This window comes from Cupressus sempervirens, chromosome 1 (assembly GCF_028749045.1).
Source record: "Cupressus sempervirens isolate cs-2001-9-10 chromosome 1, ASM2874904v1, whole genome shotgun sequence".
In the NCBI taxonomy this organism is placed as follows: domain Eukaryota; kingdom Viridiplantae; phylum Streptophyta; class Pinopsida; order Cupressales; family Cupressaceae; genus Cupressus; species Cupressus sempervirens.
The window spans coordinates 818313461-818336676 of NC_143118.1; the positions used below are offsets into that span (position 1 = coordinate 818313461).

Here is a 23216-nt window from a genome sequence, read left to right on the forward strand (position 1 = left end):
CCATCAGACTGTCCATCCATGACTGCATCATCATCCTGAGGTAAGCTTGAGTAGTGAACTCTAAAGCAAGGGTGATACTAGGAAGTTGAGATAGCTTTGTGATATTCAACAAAGGTGCACAAAATATTACACAACTCCGTCAAGTTTTGGGTCTCATCTTGGATGGGTTTGATGTGATCAGCCAAGTGCCTGGTGCATTGATGTTGGAAATGCTCAGCCATCCAGTCGCCAATTTTCAGCAAGTGCATATGACTCTAGATTTCCACACTGACAAAAAAGTATGAGAGAGATCACGTCAATTTGATTGGTCAAAAAAGCAGCACAACAGGATACAACTTACCAAGTTAAATACTTAAGAAGACACGAACTTATCAGTCCCTGACTAAATCATTTTATAGCTTTATGTGGATTTATATCCCAAGAAAATTAGAATCATCTATAATCTACAACAAAAATATACAACCCATGCAGAATTCTGCTTTTCGTAAGATTAGACAAATCTAACCAGACAATTATCTTAAGGCATTTAAATGTTTAAATTAAATGATATAACCATCTGATCAAAGTTCACCATGACAAAATTGGGCTGATAAAAAATACCATGGTAGAGCCTGTCAATATTATTATCACTTTGAACAAACACATTGACAAAGGTAGCCAATATTGACAGCTGGGAAACTTTATTGTCGGCTAAAATATCCCACAATGAAAACAATACAAAGTTGTAACTCTATCCCAAGAAATGGGGATATCCACAGGAAACTTATTTCTTTGGAAAAGATGCATAACAGTGTTATCTTTAAAAGTCTCTCAAATACACTGCATAGCCAAAATCTGACCTGCCATATAATGAGCAAAAGTTTAGACACAAAAAACAACTAGCAATCATATCTTAAGAATCTAGAAGCATCCAAAGCAGACCTTAATGAAATGTGAAGCCACTGGGAAGTTTTTGTGATTGATTTGCACCAGAATTAAAAGTTGGCCGAGCATCAGTGCTGTTAGCAGCAAAGTTTCGGTCATTGTCCCTTTCATTTTCTATTACATAGTCATTCTCATCATCTTTTTCCCAATAGGTTTCAAGAATATGTACAGCCTTGACATTGTTCTCATCATTACTGCAAATCTGCAAATTCTCAATCTTTTCAATTCCTCCAGCATTGTCAATGTATTGAGCATAGAGATTTATGCCTGTGGTGTTCCCTAGTTCCTTTTCTGCTTCTCCTACTCTCAAAATATTCTCAAGGCCCTCAAGACAAAGGTTCACAAGTTCCTGGTCTTTGCAATCTAACAGATCAGAAAGAGGCTTAATGCATCCTTGATCAACCAAAAACCTGCCAAATCAAGCATATATCAGTCTTCATTATGTAGTTTTCCTGTACAGAGTTGATAAAAACTATTTAAACCAATATCTATGATCCTGAAAAGAAATCATCAAGCTGAGACGAAATAACTCATGTCTTCTTTTTCCCAGTATCGAGCAGATAACATAAATTCAATTGAAACTACAATAAGTGGTGAACCATATGACTGATGTGTTCAAATTTCTAGCATACAGTGTAATACCTCAAATCACCATACATTCAAAACTGCTAAAGAAATAAGATCATCAGGATAACTGCATAGGCTTCACCCAGAACAACACTACATGCATCTGGTAGAATATCACTAGCGAACACAGGAAGCCCATACCCTAAGCAAGGCTTACCAAAATTGCTGACTAGTTTTATAATCTATGAAGTTTAACATGGAGCCACATCCCATTGATGAGCCCTGAATAAGGAAACTCAAAATGCTCATGAAACCCATGGATCACATCACCAGCTCATTTCATGAATTAAACGTGTAGTGATTATACAGTTATTGACAATGATATAAACCCAAGGCTAACAGAATATGCTGTCAGTTAACAGAATCTCTTTTAAAATTTGATATAAGCCAGCCTAAGGTCAAGAAGCTATCTGCAATGACAACCCAAATTCCTTTAAAAAATGACAGCAATGATGGAATTTTTTGTTAGAATCAGAAAAGATTAATAACCCAGAAAACTAGTGCAAAGAGTAAATATCTAAACTATGAATGCAAATGATACAAAATCAAAATAGCATCATAGAGTTAGTCTCCAAGAGAGTAATGCAAATGCTGGAAGCAAAATAGCATTAAGAGGATGCAAAAACAAGAGATACAAATACAAGCCAGGTAGCATGCTTATATAGGCAAGGAAGAGAGAGGAGGTGGCAACACCAACCAATGAGGAGCAACCATCTATCGGACTAAAGATAGCAAAGTATCTTCCCAAGATAGCTAATGGATGCTCACATGTAGGAAGGTGACACCTCACAACCATTCACCTAATAAGACATGCTTTATTAACCTAAGCGAGATTATTAAAAGTGTAGGAAAAACCTAGCAAAATAGGAAAAAATAAAAAACTACACTAACACCCCCCCATAAGCGAAGCTTAGGTGGATGTAGAAATGGGTCCCGGCAACGAGGCCATGTTAGGTACCCAAGTACAATGCAAGAAGATGGAACCTCTGAAAGCGGGGAAAGAGAGAAAACCACATGGGAAAAACCCTCCCCCAAAAAGAGGTAAGAACCTAGTGAAGAACTGAAGAAGTCTCCCGCTAGGGAAATTGTCCCCTAAAATAGGAACAAGGAGTGATCATGAAGAAGCAGCATCACTGAAGCATGAAGAACCGCAAAACTCTGTCAAAATGCTGATCTGTAGAACCTCCATGGAAATAGAAGGCACGAACCATCAACCAAAGAAGTATAGAACAACAATATAACCTCCCCTTAAGGTAGGTGAGGTGACAGGCAGCTGAAAAGATGGGCCAAAAATCTACTACAACACAGGAGCCAAACTCATCGAGAGTGAGGTAGAAACACAAATAAAGGCATGTGTCGTCGACACTGCATGAGGAATTAGAGAAAGATGGCCTATAAGCGGCAAACAACTATCCCCCCCATGGCACTTTATATAATAGTGCGAGTACAACGAATCACAATGATGAAAAGGATCCCGAAACGCAAGAGTGGCACTTTATCTCAGTGCGTTGCATAAAGATGCTTACAATGAATATCAACAATGATCAGTAAAAAATATAAGGCTGAAACAACAGAAGGTAAAGCCCAAAACGAAGCAACTGAAGCAACAAAATCGATCTCCGGACCTGAAACAAACAGAATATCCACCAGAATGCTAAAATGCAAAAGACTGAATAGGATGTGTCTGGAACAGAATCTGGAACAACCAGAATTACTGGGAAGAGCACAGAAAGAGCTTTCCAACGATATAAAGAAGTCCAAAATCGGAGATTGGAAGCTCAAGATACGCCTCCCGGAGTGCAAAATAGAACATCTGGCTTTGACTGCCATAACAGGCCACCAAACTGCATCAAAACTCAAAAATACCTATACCAGCATCTCTGTCTCGGAACCAGCTTTCCGGCGCTTCTTTCGGATCGGAAAAACACCTCCGTATGCAAAAGTTATGGCCAAAAAACCACAAGTAGGTCCAAAAGAGAACTTGAAGGAGAGGGCAAGCAAGGATGGTGATGCAAGGATGACGTCATGCTGACATCAGCAAAACCAGGGTTTAAATTTGACGGCCACTGGCCCGTATCAGCAAAAAGGAGGGTGCCACGTGACATGCCATGTGACAGCCACGTGGCAAGAGTGCTGAAGTGGCAGGGTCCACGTGGCAATGTGCCACGTAGCACCCCTGCCACGTGTCTCACGCGGACTGGCCGCTGACTGTGCTTTAAAACGCTGTCACTGCTGACTGTGCAGACCGGTGGCGGGCAGAGCGGCCGGAGGCGGAGGCGGCGGACGGAGAAGAGCAACCGGCAGAGGTCTGCAGACGGGCGGCGGCCGGGAGGCGGCCGGGCCGCGGCGGAGCCCGGGCGGCGCTGCCTGCTGCGGCCGCTGCGGGCTGTGCGCGGGTGGCGCGGCGGCGGCGCCCGAAAATTTAAATTTTTGATGCCGAAAATCGTCCGTACGATCCGTACGGAAGCCCTGCAACCAAAAAAAATTTGCCTCGTGGAGCTCTGTCTCCAAAAACAACAAGTTTTATATGAATCCTGACTGCAAACGGCCTTCCGAATCCAATGGTGATGTCTGTTCGGGCCCAAAGTGCTCCGAAAATTTGCTGATCCCCTGATTTGAAGAAAAATTGCATTCAAATCTGCGACCGCCAACGGAGAGGGGTATGGACGTAGCTTTGCATGCTCGAAAATATACAGCTTGCATGCAAAATCTAAAAGATACCCAGATGGTATTTCGGGGCTGCGAACAAAACCCAGAAAGTGTTTTTTGTCAAAACTTTTCTGATTCTCAAGATCATCCAAAGATGTAAGAGAAGAGCATACTTCGTTTTTCAAAAGACTACAATAAAATTTATTTGCCCCCCCCCGAATCTCTCAAATAAGGAAACTAAAATCTACTCTTGCACATAGAAAAGCTCTGATACCATGTTAGAATCAGAAAAGATTAATAACCCAGAAAACTAGTGCAAAGAGTAAATATCTAAACTATGAATGCAAATGATACAAAATCAAAATAGCATCATAGAGTTAGTCTCCAAGAGAGTAATGCAAATGCTGGAAGCAAAATAGCATTAAGAGGATGCAAAAACAAGAGATACAAATACAAGCCAGGTAGCATGCTTATATAGGCAAGGAAGAGAGAGGAGGTGGCAACACCAACCAATGAGGAGCAACCATCTATCGGACTAAAGATAGCAAAGTATCTTCCCAAGATAGCTAATGGATGCTCACATGTAGGAAGGTGACACCTCACAACCATTCACCTAATAAGACATGCTTTATTAACCTAAGCGAGATTATTAAAAGTGTAGGAAAAACCTAGCAAAATAGGAAAAAATAAAAAACTACACTAACATTTTTAGGGTATACGGCATGGAGAGAATCAATCCAGAATCTAATGGTAAATGAAATTTAAGGCAAAATTTTGAAAATGAACAAAAATTGAAAAGCTTACCCACATTGTAAGGAAAAAATATAATAATTAAAACCAAGATAACTTTGCAGTGTCCTATAGTGATGCATCCCTGCAAGTTTGTGACAATCCTGAGTGGGGGTCGGGGGCAGTACAACATCCGTTTGTATGGCTGCCCGTCCATAGCAGAACTCCTTTTCTTCACAAATTCTGTCAGCACTCGACACCAAGCTGATGGAAGAATGGATAAATAGGGAAAGTACTAACATTTTCAGGCCACTAAATTTTTCATTCTCTATAAATGCTTGAATCTCTTGAAATGAATTTATGCCAGGTTATCAGGTGCCTTTGTTTTGGCCGACACATTGGCAAAATACAATCCAAGAACCATTTTGGGCCATGACAGCTAAGGGAATGGCCTGAGCACCCCAGCTACTCAGAGGGTTCCTCACCTTACTCAAAAAACCCACAGACCCCATACATTTTTTTTTTTCAATATCAAAAAAAATTTCAAACAAAAAACAAATAGTTCAGAAATTTGACCCTCAAGTGCTGAAATTTCACTACTTCTGTCTAAAGTCACTCAAACCATAGTCATTTCACAGATAGAAGAGGCTGATTTCCTTTCAAGCTGTCATCTTTTGTTCTTGAGGACTGTTGGTTGTTTTCTCAAAGGTGAAGGCTCAACAAAGGCACTCTGTAGAATTTGTTGTGTTTGGTGAACAGAGCTGAAATTACAAGATTTATGAATAAAAAATACATTTATAAAATTATATATGAAATTTCCAAAATTTTCCAAAAGAAATTTCAAGTTCTTTTATGTTTTTGAAATGTTCTAAAAAAATTTAACCTATATACATATTATAGGGTTCTCACGCCTTTTGTTTGTATTTCCTTTGGTTTTTAATATTTTTGTTATTCATACAAAATGGTAGGAAGTTCTAGTTCAGTGGGCCCAAAACCAAAGAGAATTCAAAATTGATGCAACATCACCACTTTGGCTACATACTTGCATGATTAAACAACTTCCTAAAAGTGAGAATTGTTTATGTAAATATAGCCGATATGGGAATGAGTTTAAGAGCTCATATAGTCAACTTAAATCTTGCTCATTCACTATGACCAGCTTAGGAATAAAAGTTTTTACAAGGCTGAATTAGAAAGGGTTGCCAAAGGAACAAATCAGGGCATATGGCAAAGAAAATAAGGATGCCAACATTGTAAGTAATAGAGCAAATAAAGGATTGCATAAGCTTCCTAGTGGATTTATAATATCAGCTGGCTCACATCCTTTCATGTCACCTCCATCTTCCCAAAAGATGACACCAACTTTGTTTTGTATATAAGTGGCCCATTGGAAGAAGGCCTTTTACAATGAGTAGAGGAAGTTAGATTAGCGCATTGCTCATTGAATCTATCATTGTTACCAGAAGACAAATCACTAGGCCCTTAAATGTTTCTGGCTAAGTAACCAATTCGGGTTCAATTCGAAGTTCAAGTTCGAAGAACTAGCTCATTGGTATGGAAAATTTTTGATAAGGGGTTTGGGTTTGTTCATACAAAAAGCAGGTAAAAATTATAAAGAATTATATATATGCATAAGTATGAAGCCTAGAAGCATGAGTTAAAATTAGAATGTCACGTAGTATCATAAAATCAAATGATTTAAATGACAAAAAAACTTTAAAACTTGCAATCATAGCATCATGAATCATGATCATACCATCATATACTTCAAGTTCAACATCAAAGATTCAAAACATTAAAATTAAATTATAACAAGTTTAAGTATCATTGTTTATGTTGATATTTGATAGCTTCAGTCGAACAAACCTATATATAATTATATATGTGTGTGTGTATTCATTATATTAAGATATAAGGTCATTGTTATATGAGAATAAATTTTATATATATATATATATATATGATTAAATTTTTTATTATTATTAATTATCTGATTAATGAATTGACATGTCCCATGAAGGGACATGTCTGTTCATGGCCTATTCTCAATATATATATATATATATATATATATATATATATATATATATATATATATATATATATATATATAAATAAGGATGTTGCATTTGGAAGACACATCATCAGATCCATGAAAATTCAACATGGTATTAGAGCCTAGTTGCAAATGTACAAATGAAGACCACTAAAAATATGAGACTACATACTTACATGTTGAAGAAAAGTCATAAACTTTGTGGAACAACAATCATGTTTTAGTCCATGTTATTTTGAGTTTAGGTCAGATTTATATTTATTTCTGCATCATTGTTTATACCTATGTTCCCCTAAGTTTTCAGGACAGGGATGGCAAGGGACAGTGGGACAGCAAAAATTTTGCCAATTTTGGGGACGGGGAGAGGACGGCAAAGTAAAATTTTTGTTTTATATTTTAACTTTTTGTGTGTTAAAAAATTGGGGACGAATGCAAGTCCCCGTCCCCAAAACATGGGCTTTTTTTTTGGGGGGGGGGGGGGGGGGGAGGATATCGTAATGCCTATTCCTTCGCTTCTTATGCGATGAAGTAAGAGCCTATTGATCTGCAACCAATGACCACAAATTTGTTGAGGAAGGTGATTGTAAAAGGGCCATCTAGAGGCAGCTCAAACAGTACAAAGGCAGCATCTATTCATTGCATGACATGGCTTTTAGTTCAGTTGAATTCACAATCAGAGAGCCCTCATAACTCAACTCCAGGATCTCAAGATTTGTTGTTGTAGGGTTTACAGAAGTTTGTAGAAATAGATTCCAATTCCCATTCTCTTTCTACATGTACTTCATTTGAAAACCAAGGAATCCAAAATTTGAGCTGTGAATCCAAAATGTTTAACTCACATTATTCAACCCACATCTTTCAGGATTGCATTGCGCAATGCCAGGGACGGCCAAATACTAGCAAATAAGAATTAGGGCACCAATCTGCCACTGTAGTTTTTTATGGAACAACATTTCTTTTGAACCCATGACAATTGAATAGTTGTTTTTGGTATTTAACCGGGTCATGTTACTCGAGTTTGGTCTAAATGCATGCTTGAAAAACTCATAATCCTACCAAGAGGTCGATTGACTTGTTGAGTTGAATGAATAAGTAAACACAACTCCATTAATGCATCAAGCGACAATTCTACTGAGAGGGCTCGACTTTAACATTAAACATATAAGATTCAAAACGACCCGGCACAATGGTCGTTGTCTATTTCAGTCTTCTCTCCGCGTGAATGGTCAATGTTGAATTCGTAAAACTTGAAAATAGTTAGAATTCAAATTTTATGGAATAACCACTTCACAGGTCCAAGCATCGAACGGGAGGAGTAAGGTTTGGGGTACCAATCACATCAAAGTAATTACATATGCTAGAATATGATTTTATTTTCATTGTTTAAAATTCCTTGCATTATTAATATGTAAGGGGAGAAAGAGACATTGGGCACCAATCCAATAAGTGTAAGTATGTGTCTTTATTAATAATTATTTTGTAGTTATATTATGTGAGATAGTATAACTAAAAATATAGGTGGTAACAAAACATTATATATAGTAAAAGATATTTTTAATGAATATTGGTATATTGAGAAAGCATCAAGGACATATATTTATTAATGAGAAAATAATAAATAGGAGACGGATTAAAAAATTGAATATACGTATACTATATTTATCGATGTTATTGAAATGATCTTATATCATTATGCAAACTATTTGTTATTGTAGTCTCTCTCTTATTTATTTTTTAAGAGTTATATGCATTGATCTTTTCCTCCGAGAATGTTCTTGCATAAAAAAGAGGGAGATTGAGATTCAAGGAGAGCCTAGCATTTCATTAGAGGCAAGCTTGGAAAAGAGGGAGCAAATAGAGGATGTGATTCAGTCAACCTTCAATAATCTTATTCATATTGATTCAAAGGGAGTAAACCATGTTGAGATTGATTCTCCAGTGATCATTAAATTGTAGCAGTTAAAACGACTATGATTTATGAATATACATCATGACTATGTGATTTTAATGGGCCTATCCCCTTTGTACATCATGAGAAAGTGACGACTTCCAAATGATGTCACTTGAATTTGCAAAAGTTACTATAAGGTGACGATATTACAATAACTTGTATTATGAGATCAAAGAAATTGAGTATATGGTGAATGTCTGGCATCTCAACATTTTGGAAGGCCATTACTCAAAGAGTATTTGCTGAATATCATAGATATTTTGGGAGGCCAATACTCTTGATATCAGATGTGATATCAAAACCTTTTTGAGTACTTGGTGAATATCATTGATATTCTGGGAGGCTAATACTCTTGATATCAAATGTGATATTGAAACCTTTTGAGTACTTGGTGAATATCGTTGATACTCTAGGAAGCCAATACTCTTGATATAAAATGTGATATGAAAACCTTTTGAGTACTTCGTGAATATTGTTGATATTCTGAGAGGCCAATACTCTTGATATCAGATGTGATATCAAACCTAATTTGGGTAATTGGTGAATATCATATGTTTATATTTTGGAAGACCAATACTCATAATATCAAATGTGATATCAAATGGTGGAAATCTTCTTAGATATCAACTGAGATATCCTTAAAATTGTTATTTGTAATATTACGTTGAAGTAATATTTATTCTTATGTGTTTATCCTTCTAAGCTAAGAGGGAGTGTTGATGTTTGATAGCTTCGGTTACATAAACCTACATATAATTATATATGAGATATAATATGTGTGTGTGTGTTCTTTATATCGAGATATAAGGTCATTGTTATATGAGAAAAATTATTATATATATGAGATTAAATTTATTATTATTATTCATTATCTAATTAATGAATAGACATGTCCCATGAAGGGACATGTTTGTGTAGCATGTTGATTAATGTGGCAAGCGTTAATTATGGATCATGGTATGTATTTTTTATTTATGTAATTGTTGTATATTTGTTTAAGAAGGCATGTATGCCTTAGGATGGCTTCATTTATTTATTTGTACATTGGGCAAGTCTTGACAGGCCAACCTAACTGCTTGGTTGTAGCTTGTGTAAAGGAAAGTATTTCCTTGATTTTAATGCATGGAGTGATTGTTACATGTCTTGATATTGAATATTAGAGCAGAGATGAAGGATTGCCAAACACTTTGAGAAGAGTTATGAGTGGAATTTGTTATCATTCCTAGTGTACTTCATTGGAACTATTTAGACAGGTGTGTTGCCATTAGTCAATGCATCATTTGGATTTGTAAATCCTTGAAGGTGGCTTTAACCTTCACATCTCAGACAAAGAGTCTTCTTGAAGGTGAATTTAACCTTCTTTCTTTAGGCAGTGTGCTCAGGCAATGAGCTTTTTGTTCTCACCAACTCCTAACAACATTGGAACCTTTTAACAAGGGTTCAACCCTTTAACAGGGACTTGTGGTTTAACAGGATCATATGTACTAAATGTATTGTATCAACTCCTAACATGGTTAGCTCCTCTAAAAGGGACATTTTTATATTAGTGCATGATCTTGTGGGTATCATCCCCATCGAGATTTTTCCCTTAACAAGGTTTTACTCGAGAACAAAAACCCTTGTGTTATTGTGTTGGCTTTCATATTGTTACACATTGCTATATTGTTGATTGATGATCAGTTTAAGAAGTTTGAAATTTATAGTTTTCACTCACAACTCACTGCAAATTATATTTGGGATCAAAGGAAGGCGTTCATTTCTGAATATACACATAATCCTTATCTACTTTCCATGGGCCTTTCCTCAAAAACATAATTTTTCTTATCTTCATTTGGGAATTCGATGATGACAAATTGTTTTGGCATAAAGTACACTCCACAGGCCTCTGGCCAGAAACATTTGATCCATGCTCTGATCTCTTCTTTGGTTCTATATATCTCTTGACACATATCGATAATAGTGGTTTTATTCAGATTTCTAATATCTTTCTCTACCACTTCTTCCATTATTATTTCCAAACCGCCCTGCACTCAAATATACTCATTTGCCTCTAGAATATCCTTGGCCTGAACCCCATTAGTTGCCTACAACTTTGGGGCCTTCTCCTCCATGCTATTCTCTAAATTTTCAATTTCTCTATTGTAATTTGTGTGTGTGTGTGTGCATGTATTTGTAAGTTATGAAAATATATTTGAAATTGGAAAGTTTTCTTTTAAATACTTTAAATTTATAGTTCATTATGTCTAATCTATAACAGCTGCTTCATTGGCTGTACTAAAATTGTAGCTATATTGATCGTGCAAAATAAAATAAAAATATTAAAAAGTGGATCTAGAGGCCGAGGCACACTTCTCTTGTCAATCCCACTACTAGACTAAGGTCAATTGCCTCAGTTCCATTCTTTGCAACTTAAGGGAATCAAACCCTCACCACTCTCCCCTACAAGGATAATAGCAGTCAAGTGCATGCAAAAACAAGAAAGGTATCTCTCTTTCTTCATCCATGCATTGCATAGACGAGGATGATGTGTCCATGTCGATAGCCAACCATTGAGCCAAGACAGGGCTCAAAAAAAATGTGGCACTGCCTTGAAAAATGCAGCATGCAACTTTGATTCATGTATACAAGAAGAAACTAGTCAACATATGTTGATCATTAGTTTTTTACAACAATTATGTTGAAAGCAAATCGCCAAGAGTGGCATTTCATGATTTTGCTTATTAATCTTGCACTTTTGGCAATTTTTGCTCCCATGAAAGTGACCCTAGAAGCTGAAGTGACTAGGCCTGCAGCTAGATATAATAAAGCAATCCAAAAAAGGAATGGGGTAAATGCAAGCCAAAGAATACAAGGTTAATTATAAAAATTAAAGTGAAAAGAGCATGCCCAAGGGAAATTCATTTGACCTTTACCTTTCAAGGTCAACAATCACAAGTTTCAGAATTCTAACCTTTGAAAGAAATGGCCTTGATTGCAACAGCTTTTATACTAGACTGAAACACTAGAGAATTTACTCCCTGCAGCAAAGACAGACGAGGCCTGGTAAACAAATCTTTAACGCCAGTTCATTTCGATGTATCTAAGCAGGCAGCTGATAGTGCTTCTTGCCCACATTTACTTGATGTTTAATAATTACTAATTGTAGTGTGTAGATTGTGTTTACACTGCAGATGGATTCAACTGTGCAGACTTTTTAATGTCCAACATTCTGAACATTCCTAATGGGCTCATCGTTAGGGGAAAAGATTCAGAAGAATAATGCTGTGAGCAGGGTCCACTGACTATGCCACAGTTTAGTTGAAACATGTCTAGCATTATTTTTTGAGAATATTTTGAATTCTGCAAAACTTTTGCATATCACACTAGAGACATCTACCACATGTTTCAAAACATGAACTTTTACTTGCATCAAATATTCTGGGAAGCTTTCTGTGGACGAGCCTCAAAACACTAAAAGTGTTGCATAACTATAAATCGAGGAGACGGCTGACTTTCCAGTTTCTAAAACTCGAAGATTTACTTATCCACATATATGAGAAACAGGGTTATAACTAATGTCTTCAAGCATTGAAGGACATGATATATTTCATGTTAAAGAAAGTATAATCAGCAGAGGAGCTAGCAAATAGCTCTGAATATAAATTTGCATAGCTGTTAACTACCATTAAAGTTTTGCACATTGCTCCTTTTCTTATCTTGTACACAAAAAATCACAATATAGGTGGTTTTTGTTTTTAATATATAATATATAATATATAGTTACATACATGACTTGCTCATGCGAACCACCAGAAGCGGCATTGCAGATTGCCCAAGCTGCCTCTTTCTTGATGTCAAATTCAGCAGTCTGAAGCAAACTCACAAGTGGTGGAATAATGTTTGCATCAATGACAGCCTGCAGACCAGAAGAAAGGCAATCAAAGAGCATTGAAGTCAAAAATATTTCACAAGACCTATACAGCAGTTAAAATTCAAGCAGAATAAGCTCCTTGGAGTGGATAAAGTAAACAGCTGACCTGTATTTGCTCTTTATGGCCTGCTACAATGTTGGAAATCATCCAACATGCTTCCTTCTTGATATTTTTCTTAGGATAATTTGCCAGGAGAGGTACAAGGTAAGGAAGCACTCGATTGTCAATCACAGTCTACAACATAATGCCATATAAAATGTGCAATAAGATCATCTAGCAGTAGAAGGTTGAAGGCTAACTTAGAACATTTTATTAACATTAGAGCAGGTCAATGTTAAGTTATGCGTGAAGCTAGTTGTGTGCAAGTTGAATCCCAGGAACTCAAAAACAAATTCAATAACTAAAATCTAAGTAATTGGCTCAATCAGATGCCAAATCATATATCAGAGGCGCAAACATTAAGCTTGAAAGCAGTAAAAAAAAAAGAAGTAATTTTCTAAAGTAAGACGAATAGCAAGACCCGTAAACAAGGGCATCAACAAAATGCCAAACTATCCCCTCAAGGCTTCCATGAGTGGTGTCTCATATAGCAAAATGGTGTCTTCAATGAAGTCGAGACCTAAAACATACAATTGTGCTACAAGAAGATATTTTGATTGTATGATATCCTACAATATACTAAAGATTGAATTGTTCTCTTTAAACATATTCCTTGTTCTCGTGTCTTTTATTTATGAACTATCTCATTCCTTGTGGTTTCCAGAGTTCCTTTTATATCATATAGTTTCTATAGACGAATGTCCAATGAGCTTTATGTTGCCAACTTTTTTTTTAAGCATTGACATTGCTAGACCCTGAAAGTGAGATTTTGCATTCCTTCAGTTCTAATTTCTTCTTTTCTTCTCAGCTGATAGCAACCTCATGCAATTCAGTTTAGTGTAGTGTTCCTTATATTTTGACTTCAAAAAGTGAATGCGGCTGATATCATGTTAAGACTATCAATACTCTATTTATGCTTCTGGGTAAGATTGTGTGTGATTTTTCTAGCATCAACATTTCGGATCATACTCAATGATCCCCGTTTCGGATCATTAAGTATGACCTGAAACATTGACTCTAGAAAAATCACACACAATCTTACCCAAAAGCATAAATAGAATATCATGCATTGTGGAAATCTGCTATCAATACTATTCTGATTTAAGTAATAGTTGTTATTTGTAATGCATGTAAGATACCATGAATAGCTTTGTTAGCACCCTGTACCCATCCTATGGTATACTTTCCATAATCTGGCTGCCATACACAAGCAGTATGATCTACATAACACACAACAAACCAAGCAACCATTCTTAAAGATCACACAAATTATTTTGGTGAAGAAACTAATCAGTAATATGTTGAGAGGATACCTCATATTTGAAGGTTTGAAAAACAATAAGATCTGATTTGATATATACCTGAGTCTGGATATTGTCTCCAGTAACCATATTGCCCACTGCTCGAAGTGCGGGGATAAGAACATTAGAAGAAGGATGTCTACAAACAACCAAATTAGATTCTTGATAAGTCCAAAAGTGAGACAGGTAAATTGCTAATAGACAAACTAAAGAAGAAAAATATATTTTAACTTTTTACGTTTTTGTGGTCTATGCAATTTGTAGTGCTAAATATATGGAAAGCCCTAAAGCTAGGCCAAATGGAGTTACAGGCAAGACATCTAACCTTAAACAAGTGGCATAGATCCACCACAACTACCCATTAAAAGACAAACCATATGAAACTAAAAAATGCTGTTCTGTAAAATTTGTATCAATGGAACTTCACCAAAACACAGCACTACAAACAAAACCTCAAATTCTTAAATGTGAGTCTTGCATACATCCAAAGCCCTAATCAGAAATTACTAAAGACTTGAGCAACAGTGTTATGAGTCATGACAGATAGAACACTGAGAAAATCAATTAACCAAAATAATAGCCTAGTGCAATGCCCTCTCCAAAGTAACCGGTTGCTAGCAAGCCCAGCGCTTAACAGAGATATACAGTTTATCAATTATTTTCAGCACAGATTCGAAGTGAATTCTAAGTTCGAACAACTCTTTATCTGGCAGAGAAAATTAATACAAACCATTGCATAGTATCTAGGGGACAGAGTAGAAAATGTAGATGCAAAACAGTGACAGTAAACAGGGTAAAAATTCACATAGATCTATTCAAAAGGCATGATCCTGAGTAATGAATTTATCGTTTCCTTTATGTTCCAAGTATCAACTGATCCTGAGTAATGAATTTAACGTTTCCTTTATGTTCCAAGTATCAACTGATCCTGAGTAAATTCAATATAACATATACACTCCAATGCTTTACGCAAAAGGGCTATTTACAGAAATGCAAATTCTGCAAATAAATGTTATGTTATATATCTAAATCTACTTCAATCCGTGAAGCAGCTCAACTTCTACAACAAAGAACATCACAAAACAAAGACACCAAGAAGAAGATGGTGTTCTGTGCTGTGATGACCCTTGGCAATATTTTTCTCAATATTCATTAATGAACACAACAAATTTTTTTTGCTCTATGCAGAAGTTCATGTATGATGTAAAGATATGTTTCTGGTCACAGTTGAATTGTGTTTACCTGTTTATTCTGTTCAATAATAGTAAGAATCTAAGATGTCCTGTTTTGCCCAAACTGGAGGCTGGACCAGCCAGGGATCAAACTGATCTGTATTCCTTGTCTAGTCCCTTTGTGGGTCCAGATAGGGTCTAGTCCATCGCAAGCTGGTTCAAACCAGGCCACAGGCCATTCAGACCCAGGCAGTGAAAATATCCCACTGAATATTTGTCCCGATTTCTCACAATGTAATCTTAGGAGTACAGCAGATAATCTAATCCAATAAAATACCAGAAAAATACACATATAAAATGCTTCAGAATTTCTTTATTGCATTATAAACCAGCAATACAATAACATATAGAAATTGAATCTTATAAACAACAACAGTTAAATTGGAAAACACATAGATATGAACCTAAACTCCAAGTGTGAACTTTGAAGTGAATCCACCACGTAGATGAATCAGGTTTGCGTCCAGTCCACCCGAGAAGCCTGAAGGGTTCCATCCTCAAGTTCCAAAATTAAAAGTGGAAGCTTCCACGTTTTCTCAAAAGAAATCTGACCTCAATCTCAATCCAACCATAGATGCAAATGAGTTCTTCTCCCTTCTTTAAGCTTGACTTGTGACTCTTCACCTTCACCCTTCTATCTTTTGCCTTGCGTTCTCCCTTTCACCTTTTAAATATTACAAATGCCTTATAATAATCTGCCTTAAGCTACAATTAATTCACTTCAAAATTAATTTATGCATTTGGCTTAAATTCTCTAATGTCCCAAAAAGGGGACATTGCAAGCAAACCAATTGCCCAACTAGCGAACAACAGTTAGTGCTTACGTGATTTATTTATTTTGCAAATTTTATAATATTTGGACATCCACAACCCTAAAAAGTGGATTTCAAAGGCTTATGTTGACCTCTCATTCTCATCTGTGGTGTGCAAATTGGTTGTTTTGCCTTGAACAAGCGCAAATAGGTGGTTCAGCAAGAATTGGTTGTACAAGGACTTGGAAGATTGATTTGTGGATCTTCTTCAAGTGCTTGTGCCTCATTCCTACACCAAGCTTACAATGAATTGAAGAGGTAAGTTCCTGTCCCATTTCCTTTTGTTTTTGTTTAAGTTTTTTTATTCATTTCCCTTTCATTGTCCATAAGATCTACCATTTTTTTTCCAGAATTTTTCATTCTCTTGCTTTGATAATGAGTACATATACAATTTCTTGCCATAGAAAAGAAGCTACAATGGCATCCACATCATCCTCAATAGGCAATACCGAACAAAGAATAGGCTAGAACCCCATTCTCATTCTCCCTCATGGAAGTATGTTGATATTGTAAGACCACTTCCAAGAGGTGTTGCATTCCATTGGAAATGTCAAGGTTGTGATGTAGAAAAGAATATTTCATATTATCATGTGGTAGCCATTTGTGTGGAATATCTATAAGAGCTAGAAGAGGAGTCACAAAATGCCCTGGAAGAAAAGGTGCGCCTATACTGTAATGTCCCCTCTTTAGCAATTGTCAACTATGTTGACGCTGGCCTAGTTTTGCTTTGGTCCCGGGGGCTAGCGAAGAGTTCAGAGGGATCTTGGAGTGATTTGGCTTAGTCATTCCTAGTTTAGTATATTATTAAAGTAGCATTTAAATTAAATGTTAAAATATTAAAGTGTTGCTTTAATATTATTTATATTGGGTCGTGTGGGGAATGCCCAAGGGAGAGATAAGATGTCATTTATTTTATTTTATTTTAATCCCACATTGCTTGTGAAAAGTGGGCCAACCCTACAAAGTGAGGATAAAAGGAGAGCTTGAGGGCATTGTTTGGGCATGGGATTGGATGAGAAGAAGAATTGAAGTGCTTGCAGTTTGCAGATTGTGTTGGGCATCCGGGGACGTCCTCCTCATTTGTATCACTCTAGACATCAATCCTTGGGATTGTTCTTTGGAGTCTATGCTTTCAGCTGTGTACTATAGCAGCCCCGTCACTCTAGCAATCATGTACTATAGCACCTGTGTCTTGTAGCAGCCGCATTACTGTAGTAGTCACGTTACTATAGAAGATGTGTCACTGTAGCAACCACGTCATTGTAGCAGCCACGTCCTATAGCAGTTGTGTCACTATAGCAGCCACATACTGTAGCATCCACATACTATTTGCAACAAATCAATGCAATGGCCAAGACATCAACTATTTGATGTAAACAATGTTTGTTCCGGTTTATTGCTAGAGTATTCAGTGAGTCAACCTTGCACTTGTTCATTCATTTGGAAATCAATATAACTATAGTGTGCTGGTTATTTTTGTGATGTATGTTTATGCTTTCAATTCCTATATTCATGTTACATGCCAACACAACACAATAGAGACAAACCTTTTCAGAGCCATAAGGGTTGTAACACATGACGGGAAATTAGGGACTGCAAACTAAGTGTTTGATAAAATTACCATATAGCTATGAATACTTTGCAAGCAGATTTGGGGATATCCATTATAGTGGTATCAGAGCCTAGTTTTCTTGCCATCCTGTAGAGGCATTATAGGAAATTTAGAACAAGGGAGAGGGAAAAATGTTTGACGAAATGTCAAAACACTAAAATCAGAAATAAAACAGGCTAAGAAAGTATGTTTGAGGGCCTTATAACTTCCACAATACTAGAGTAAGACAAAATAGGATTTCGGACTTGCAGAGCAAACAGTCTAGTTCATCCGTGCAGTTGGACATAGAATCCAGTCATATAGACACAGAGGAGATATTCTTTGATCAAGACAGCAATATGGGTGACCGAGATGACAAGAATATAGGACTAGGCGGAGGCAAGAATACCGGTCCAAATCAAGGGGAGGTAATGTTCAGACAGTTATTAGATACATTAGAGCAAGGGCAGTGTATGCAACAAGAGCAAAATAGGCAAATGGACATGATGTTGCAGCTTATGGCTAAACAGATGGGCCTCAACATTAATCCAAGTGATGCCAACAATGGGGACAATGATAATAATGGAGGCCGAGGCAATAACAATGGTCCTGAGGGTAACATTAATGGTAATAATAATGGGCATGGCAACAATGGGAATGAAGCTGATAACTTTAGACACATTGCACGCCCAGCTCGGACAGTGAGCTCAAGATTTTTTCTACGCACCTTCCCTCCTAGAGATCCGGTTCAACCAGTAAACAAACCGCAGATTACTGAGTTACAGGATCAGTTCAAGAGGGACTAGGAGGCTAGTGGACCAAAGTTTGAGACGGATATTTCCCTCAGAGATTATAAAGACTCGAGGATGAGGCACATGCCTAGAGCAAGAGGGAAGAATCAAAACTTTGAGTTGAGAAAGAAAGTTGAAAATTTTTCTTTACCTTATTATGATGCTTCAAGGAAGCTGACTGCACGAGCTTGGGTTCAGAAGGTAGATACATACTTGCAGTTGAATCCTATGCTTGAGGAGGAGGCTATCAAGTATGTGGCTATTCATTTGGATGGTCCAACACATGAGTGGTGGCATCATGGCATGGTAACCTTGGGGCATAATCAGATCACATCTTACGAGGAGTTCACTGAGAGACTCATAGAGAGATTTGATACCAAAGATCCCGAGTTACAGTTTAAAGAGTTGGCACAGCTCAAGCAGTGGGGATCAGTTGAGACGTATATCAATGAATTTCAGAGGTTAGTTGTGTTGGTCACAGATATTTCAGAGACGAGATTAGTAGTGTTGTTTATGGATAGACTCTCAGATCCCTTGAGCGGTTGGGTCAAGGGGCATGACCCAACTATATTAAGGAGACCACTAAGAAGGCTCGTGACTTAGCACCTTCTTTTAGGAGCAGATTTCAGCCTAGGGATTCACATATGAAGAAGGACAAGGAGAAGGACAAAAAACCTTTTCACAAGGATCCTTAGCCAAAAAGGGATAATAAGTTAGATAATGACACCCTGAATGATTTGAGGAGGAAGAAGTTGTGTTTTAATTGCAGGGAGCCTTGGGACTTATCTCATAAGTGCCCTCTCAAAGCTAAGGCAAATCAAATGGAGTGTTTCTCAGCAGTGGAGTTACAGTCAGAGAGGGAGGATTAGCACTCCGATTGGGATGAGGGTAGCACTACAAAGGAGAGCAGCATTCCTGAGGATTAGAGGTCGTTGGCACATTTAATGGGGGCTCAAAAGGCAATCACATTTAAGGTCAGGGGTACTATCCAAGGGCAAAAAGTGATCTCACTCCCTAACACTGGGCTACACATAATTTCATAGATGCACAATTGGTAGCCAAGAGAGGTTTAAAAACTGAGGAGCATGTTGAGTTTAGAGTCATGGTGGCTAACGATGACAAATTATTATGCACTCGAAAGATATCTAATCTTCACATGAGGTTTGGATATGGCTATGAGTTGGAGGATGAGTTCTATGTAGTAGAAATTGGAGATTATGATGTCATCCTCGATATGACATGGATGGCCTCACTAGTTGAGTTCACACTCAACCTAGCAAAATTGGAGATGAGAGTCTAGCATGTGGGCAAAACTGTTGTACTTAGAGGACTTTCAAATGGGCGTTGCAAAGTAATCTCCTTGAGGAGAATGCAGAAACTTTTTCGGCATGATGACGTATAGTGCGCAGCAGAATGTTTCACTATGCCAGCTTCACGAGAGTAAGAGGTGAAGAGTCATCCACCAGATATCTAGGAGATACTTGATAGGCATGCTAAAGTATTTGGCAAGATTTCGCATGGGATTCCTCTTGACAAGGTGATAGAGCATGTTATTGAGCTCGAGGAGGGAGCCAAACCAGTTATTATTACCCCCTATCGTCATCCTAAGAAACACAAGGATGAGATAGAGAAGGCAGTTAAGGAGTTGTTGGAGATGGGGCACATTAGGCCTAGCAAAAGACCTTTTGCTTCAACAGAACTTTTGGTAATGAAGGATGGGACGATGCACATGTGCATCCATTACAAGGCACTAAATAAGAAAATAATCAAAAAACAGGTATCCCATTCCTAGGATTGATGAGTTGATTGATGAGTTGCATGGGGCACGCTTCTTCACAAAAATTGATGTATGATCCGAATACCATCAGATTCGGATGAGAGTAGAGGACATCGAGAAGATAGCCTTCTGATGTCACTATGGCCACTTTGAGTTATGGTTATGCCATTTGGGCTAACCAATGTGCCCGCTACATTTCAGAGTTGTATGAGCCAGGTATTCAAGAGGCAGTTGAGGAGATTCGTCTTGATCTTCTTTGATGACATCTTGGTCTTCAGTAAGACCTGGGAGGAGCACTTACAACATCTAGAGGAGGTGTTATCTATTCTGGAGAGAGTCGTTGTATGCCAAGGAATCTAAATGCAAGTTTGGCATGACCGAGCTCCTTTACCTTGGGCATATTATTAGTGCAGATGGTGTTTGGGTTGATCCCGAAAAGATTAGAGCTATTGTAGATTGGCCTACTCCCACAAACCTCACACAGCTCAAGGGGTTCTTTGGTTTATGTGGTTTTTATAGGAGGTTTGTTAGGGGATTCTCACAGATTGTTGCACCTTTGACAAATCTCACCAAGAAGGGGGCCTTCACATGGATAGAGGCAGCACAGAGATGTTATGACCACTTCAAACAGGTGATGTCATCTTGTCTGGTTCTAGCTCTACCTAATTTCACGAAACCATTTGAGCTTCAGTGTGATGCTTCAAGAGATTAGATAGGGGCAGTATTGATGCAGGAGAGACACCCTATTGCATTAGAGAGTAGGAAGCTCCAAGGAGTTGAGAGGAGCTATTCTATCTACGACAAGGAAATGTTGGCCATAATGCATGTGTTGGCCAAATTCCGATCTTATTTGGTAGGTGGGCATTTTGTGATCAAGATTGATCACAATAGTATTAAATACTTCATGGGCCAGCATGATCTTAATGACCGGCAACAAAAATGGGTTACCAAATTGCAAGCTTGTGACTTTGACATAGAGTTTGTCTAAGGTAAGAAAAATGTAGTGGTTGATGCTTTATCTCGGAGACCTCACTTATGTGCTCTGGCAGAAATTTCAGGAGATTGGAGAGATCGGATTGCATTGGAGTATGTAGGAGATGATTGGGCTTTAGCGATAGTTGCAAGCACCATTCAGGATCACAGGTATGCAGTGTTGGATGGGTTGATCAAATTTTAATACAAGATTTATTTGATTCCTACAACAGAGTTTAGAGAGGAGATCTTGAGGGCATTTCATAATGCACCTACAGCTGCACATCCTGGGGTCTTCAAAACTTATAGGCAAATCCATGAGAGATTCACCTAGAGGGGAGTCAAGGATAACGTGCAGAGATATGTGAGAGAGTGTGTTGTGTGTCAGCAGAATAAGGGAGAGCACACTTTTGCCGCAAGGTTGCTTCAGCCTTTGCCCATTCTTGATAGAAAATGGGAAAGTATTTCGATGGACTTCATCACTGGGTTACCACGAGTGCAAGGGAGAGATTGCATCTATGTGGTGGTAGACTGCTTGACGAAGTTCGCTTACTTCTTTGCTATTCCATCCACTTACATAGCTGCATAGGTGGTAGATCTTTTGTTCAAAGAGATATTCAGGTTACATGGGCTGCCTAGATTCATAGTCAATGATCGGGATAGTAAATTTATGAGTTTTTTTGGCAAGAATTGCTTAAGTTGTGTGGTACAAATCTTACACCCAGCACCAGTTATCATCCATAGATACATGAACAGACAGAGACTGTGAATAAATGGGTGGAGGGATATTTGAGGAACTATGTGAGTGCACAACAAAGAGTTTGGGTCAGATGGTTGCATATGGGAGAGTACTGTTATAACACCACTTATCATATGTCCATCAGGATGACTCCTTTCATGGCACTGTATGGTTATGAAGCACCTAGCTTCATCAATTTAGTCTTGGGGGACAACATAGTGCCCAAAGCCAAAGACTAGTTGCAGGATAGTTAGAATACCCTGAGAGTGCTTAGGGAGAACATACAGCAGGCTGAAAATCAACAAAAGTTGTATGCTGATCAGCACAAGGTAGAGCTCAGTTTTGATGTAGAGGATATGGTTTACTTGAGGCTAGATCCATACAGACAGTCATCGCTCAAGAAGAGCGAAGCCGAGAAGCTAAAGCCTAGGTTTTATGATCCCTACAAAGTGATTTGCAGAGTGGGCAAGGTCGCCTATGAGATTGAGCTTCCGGAGGGCAGTCAAGTGCATAATGTGTCGAGGGTTAAGAAAGCCATTGGTCAATGAATTGTACCTTTTGCAAATTTGCCACTGTTGAATGAAGAGGGTAAGCTTGTGTTGGTCCCTGAAGCTATTCTGGATACCAGGGAGAGGACTAGTAGGAGCGGGGTAGTTAAGGAATACTTAGTAAAATGGAAAGACCTGCCAGATGAGGATGCTACATGGGAAGGTGAGCAAGTGTTATAGCAAATGGGACTGAGATTGCTTGCAGACAAGCAATTTCAAGGGAGGCGGACTGTAATGTCCCCTCTTTAGCAATTGTCAGCTATGTAGACGCTAGCCTAGTTTTGCTTTGGTCCCGAGGACTAGCAAAGAGTTCAAAGGAACTTTGGAGTGATTTGGCTTAGTAATTCCTAGTTTGATATATTATTGAAGTAGCATTTAAATTAAATGTTAAAATATTGAAGTGTTGCTTTAATATTATTCATATTTGGTTGTGTGGGGACGCCCAAGGGAGGCATAAAATGTCATTTATTTTATTTTATTTTAATCCCACATTGCTTGTGAAAAGTG

General features: G+C 37.9%; 1 protein-coding gene across 3 annotated transcripts in view; it reads right to left on the minus strand.

Moving 5' to 3' along the window:
* Positions 1-587: 587 nt before the first annotated feature.
* Positions 588-23216, minus strand: part of LOC149580381 (importin subunit alpha-like) — a 68143-nt gene continuing 45514 nt past the window's right edge. For 2 of the 3 annotated variants that reach the window (XM_089790502.1, XM_089790504.1), the window contains 5 exons: positions 14308-14386; positions 12953-13081; positions 12704-12831; positions 922-1334; positions 588-839 (listed from right to left, as the gene is read on the minus strand). In XM_089790502.1, coding sequence (XP_089646628.1) covers positions 923-1334; positions 12704-12831; positions 12953-13081; positions 14308-14386 — 748 coding nt within the window. In that variant the 3' untranslated portion in view covers positions 588-839; position 922. The remainder of the gene's footprint in view (positions 840-921; positions 1335-12703; positions 12832-12952; positions 13082-14307; positions 14387-23216) is intronic. The other variant, XM_089790503.1, reaches the window with a different exon arrangement.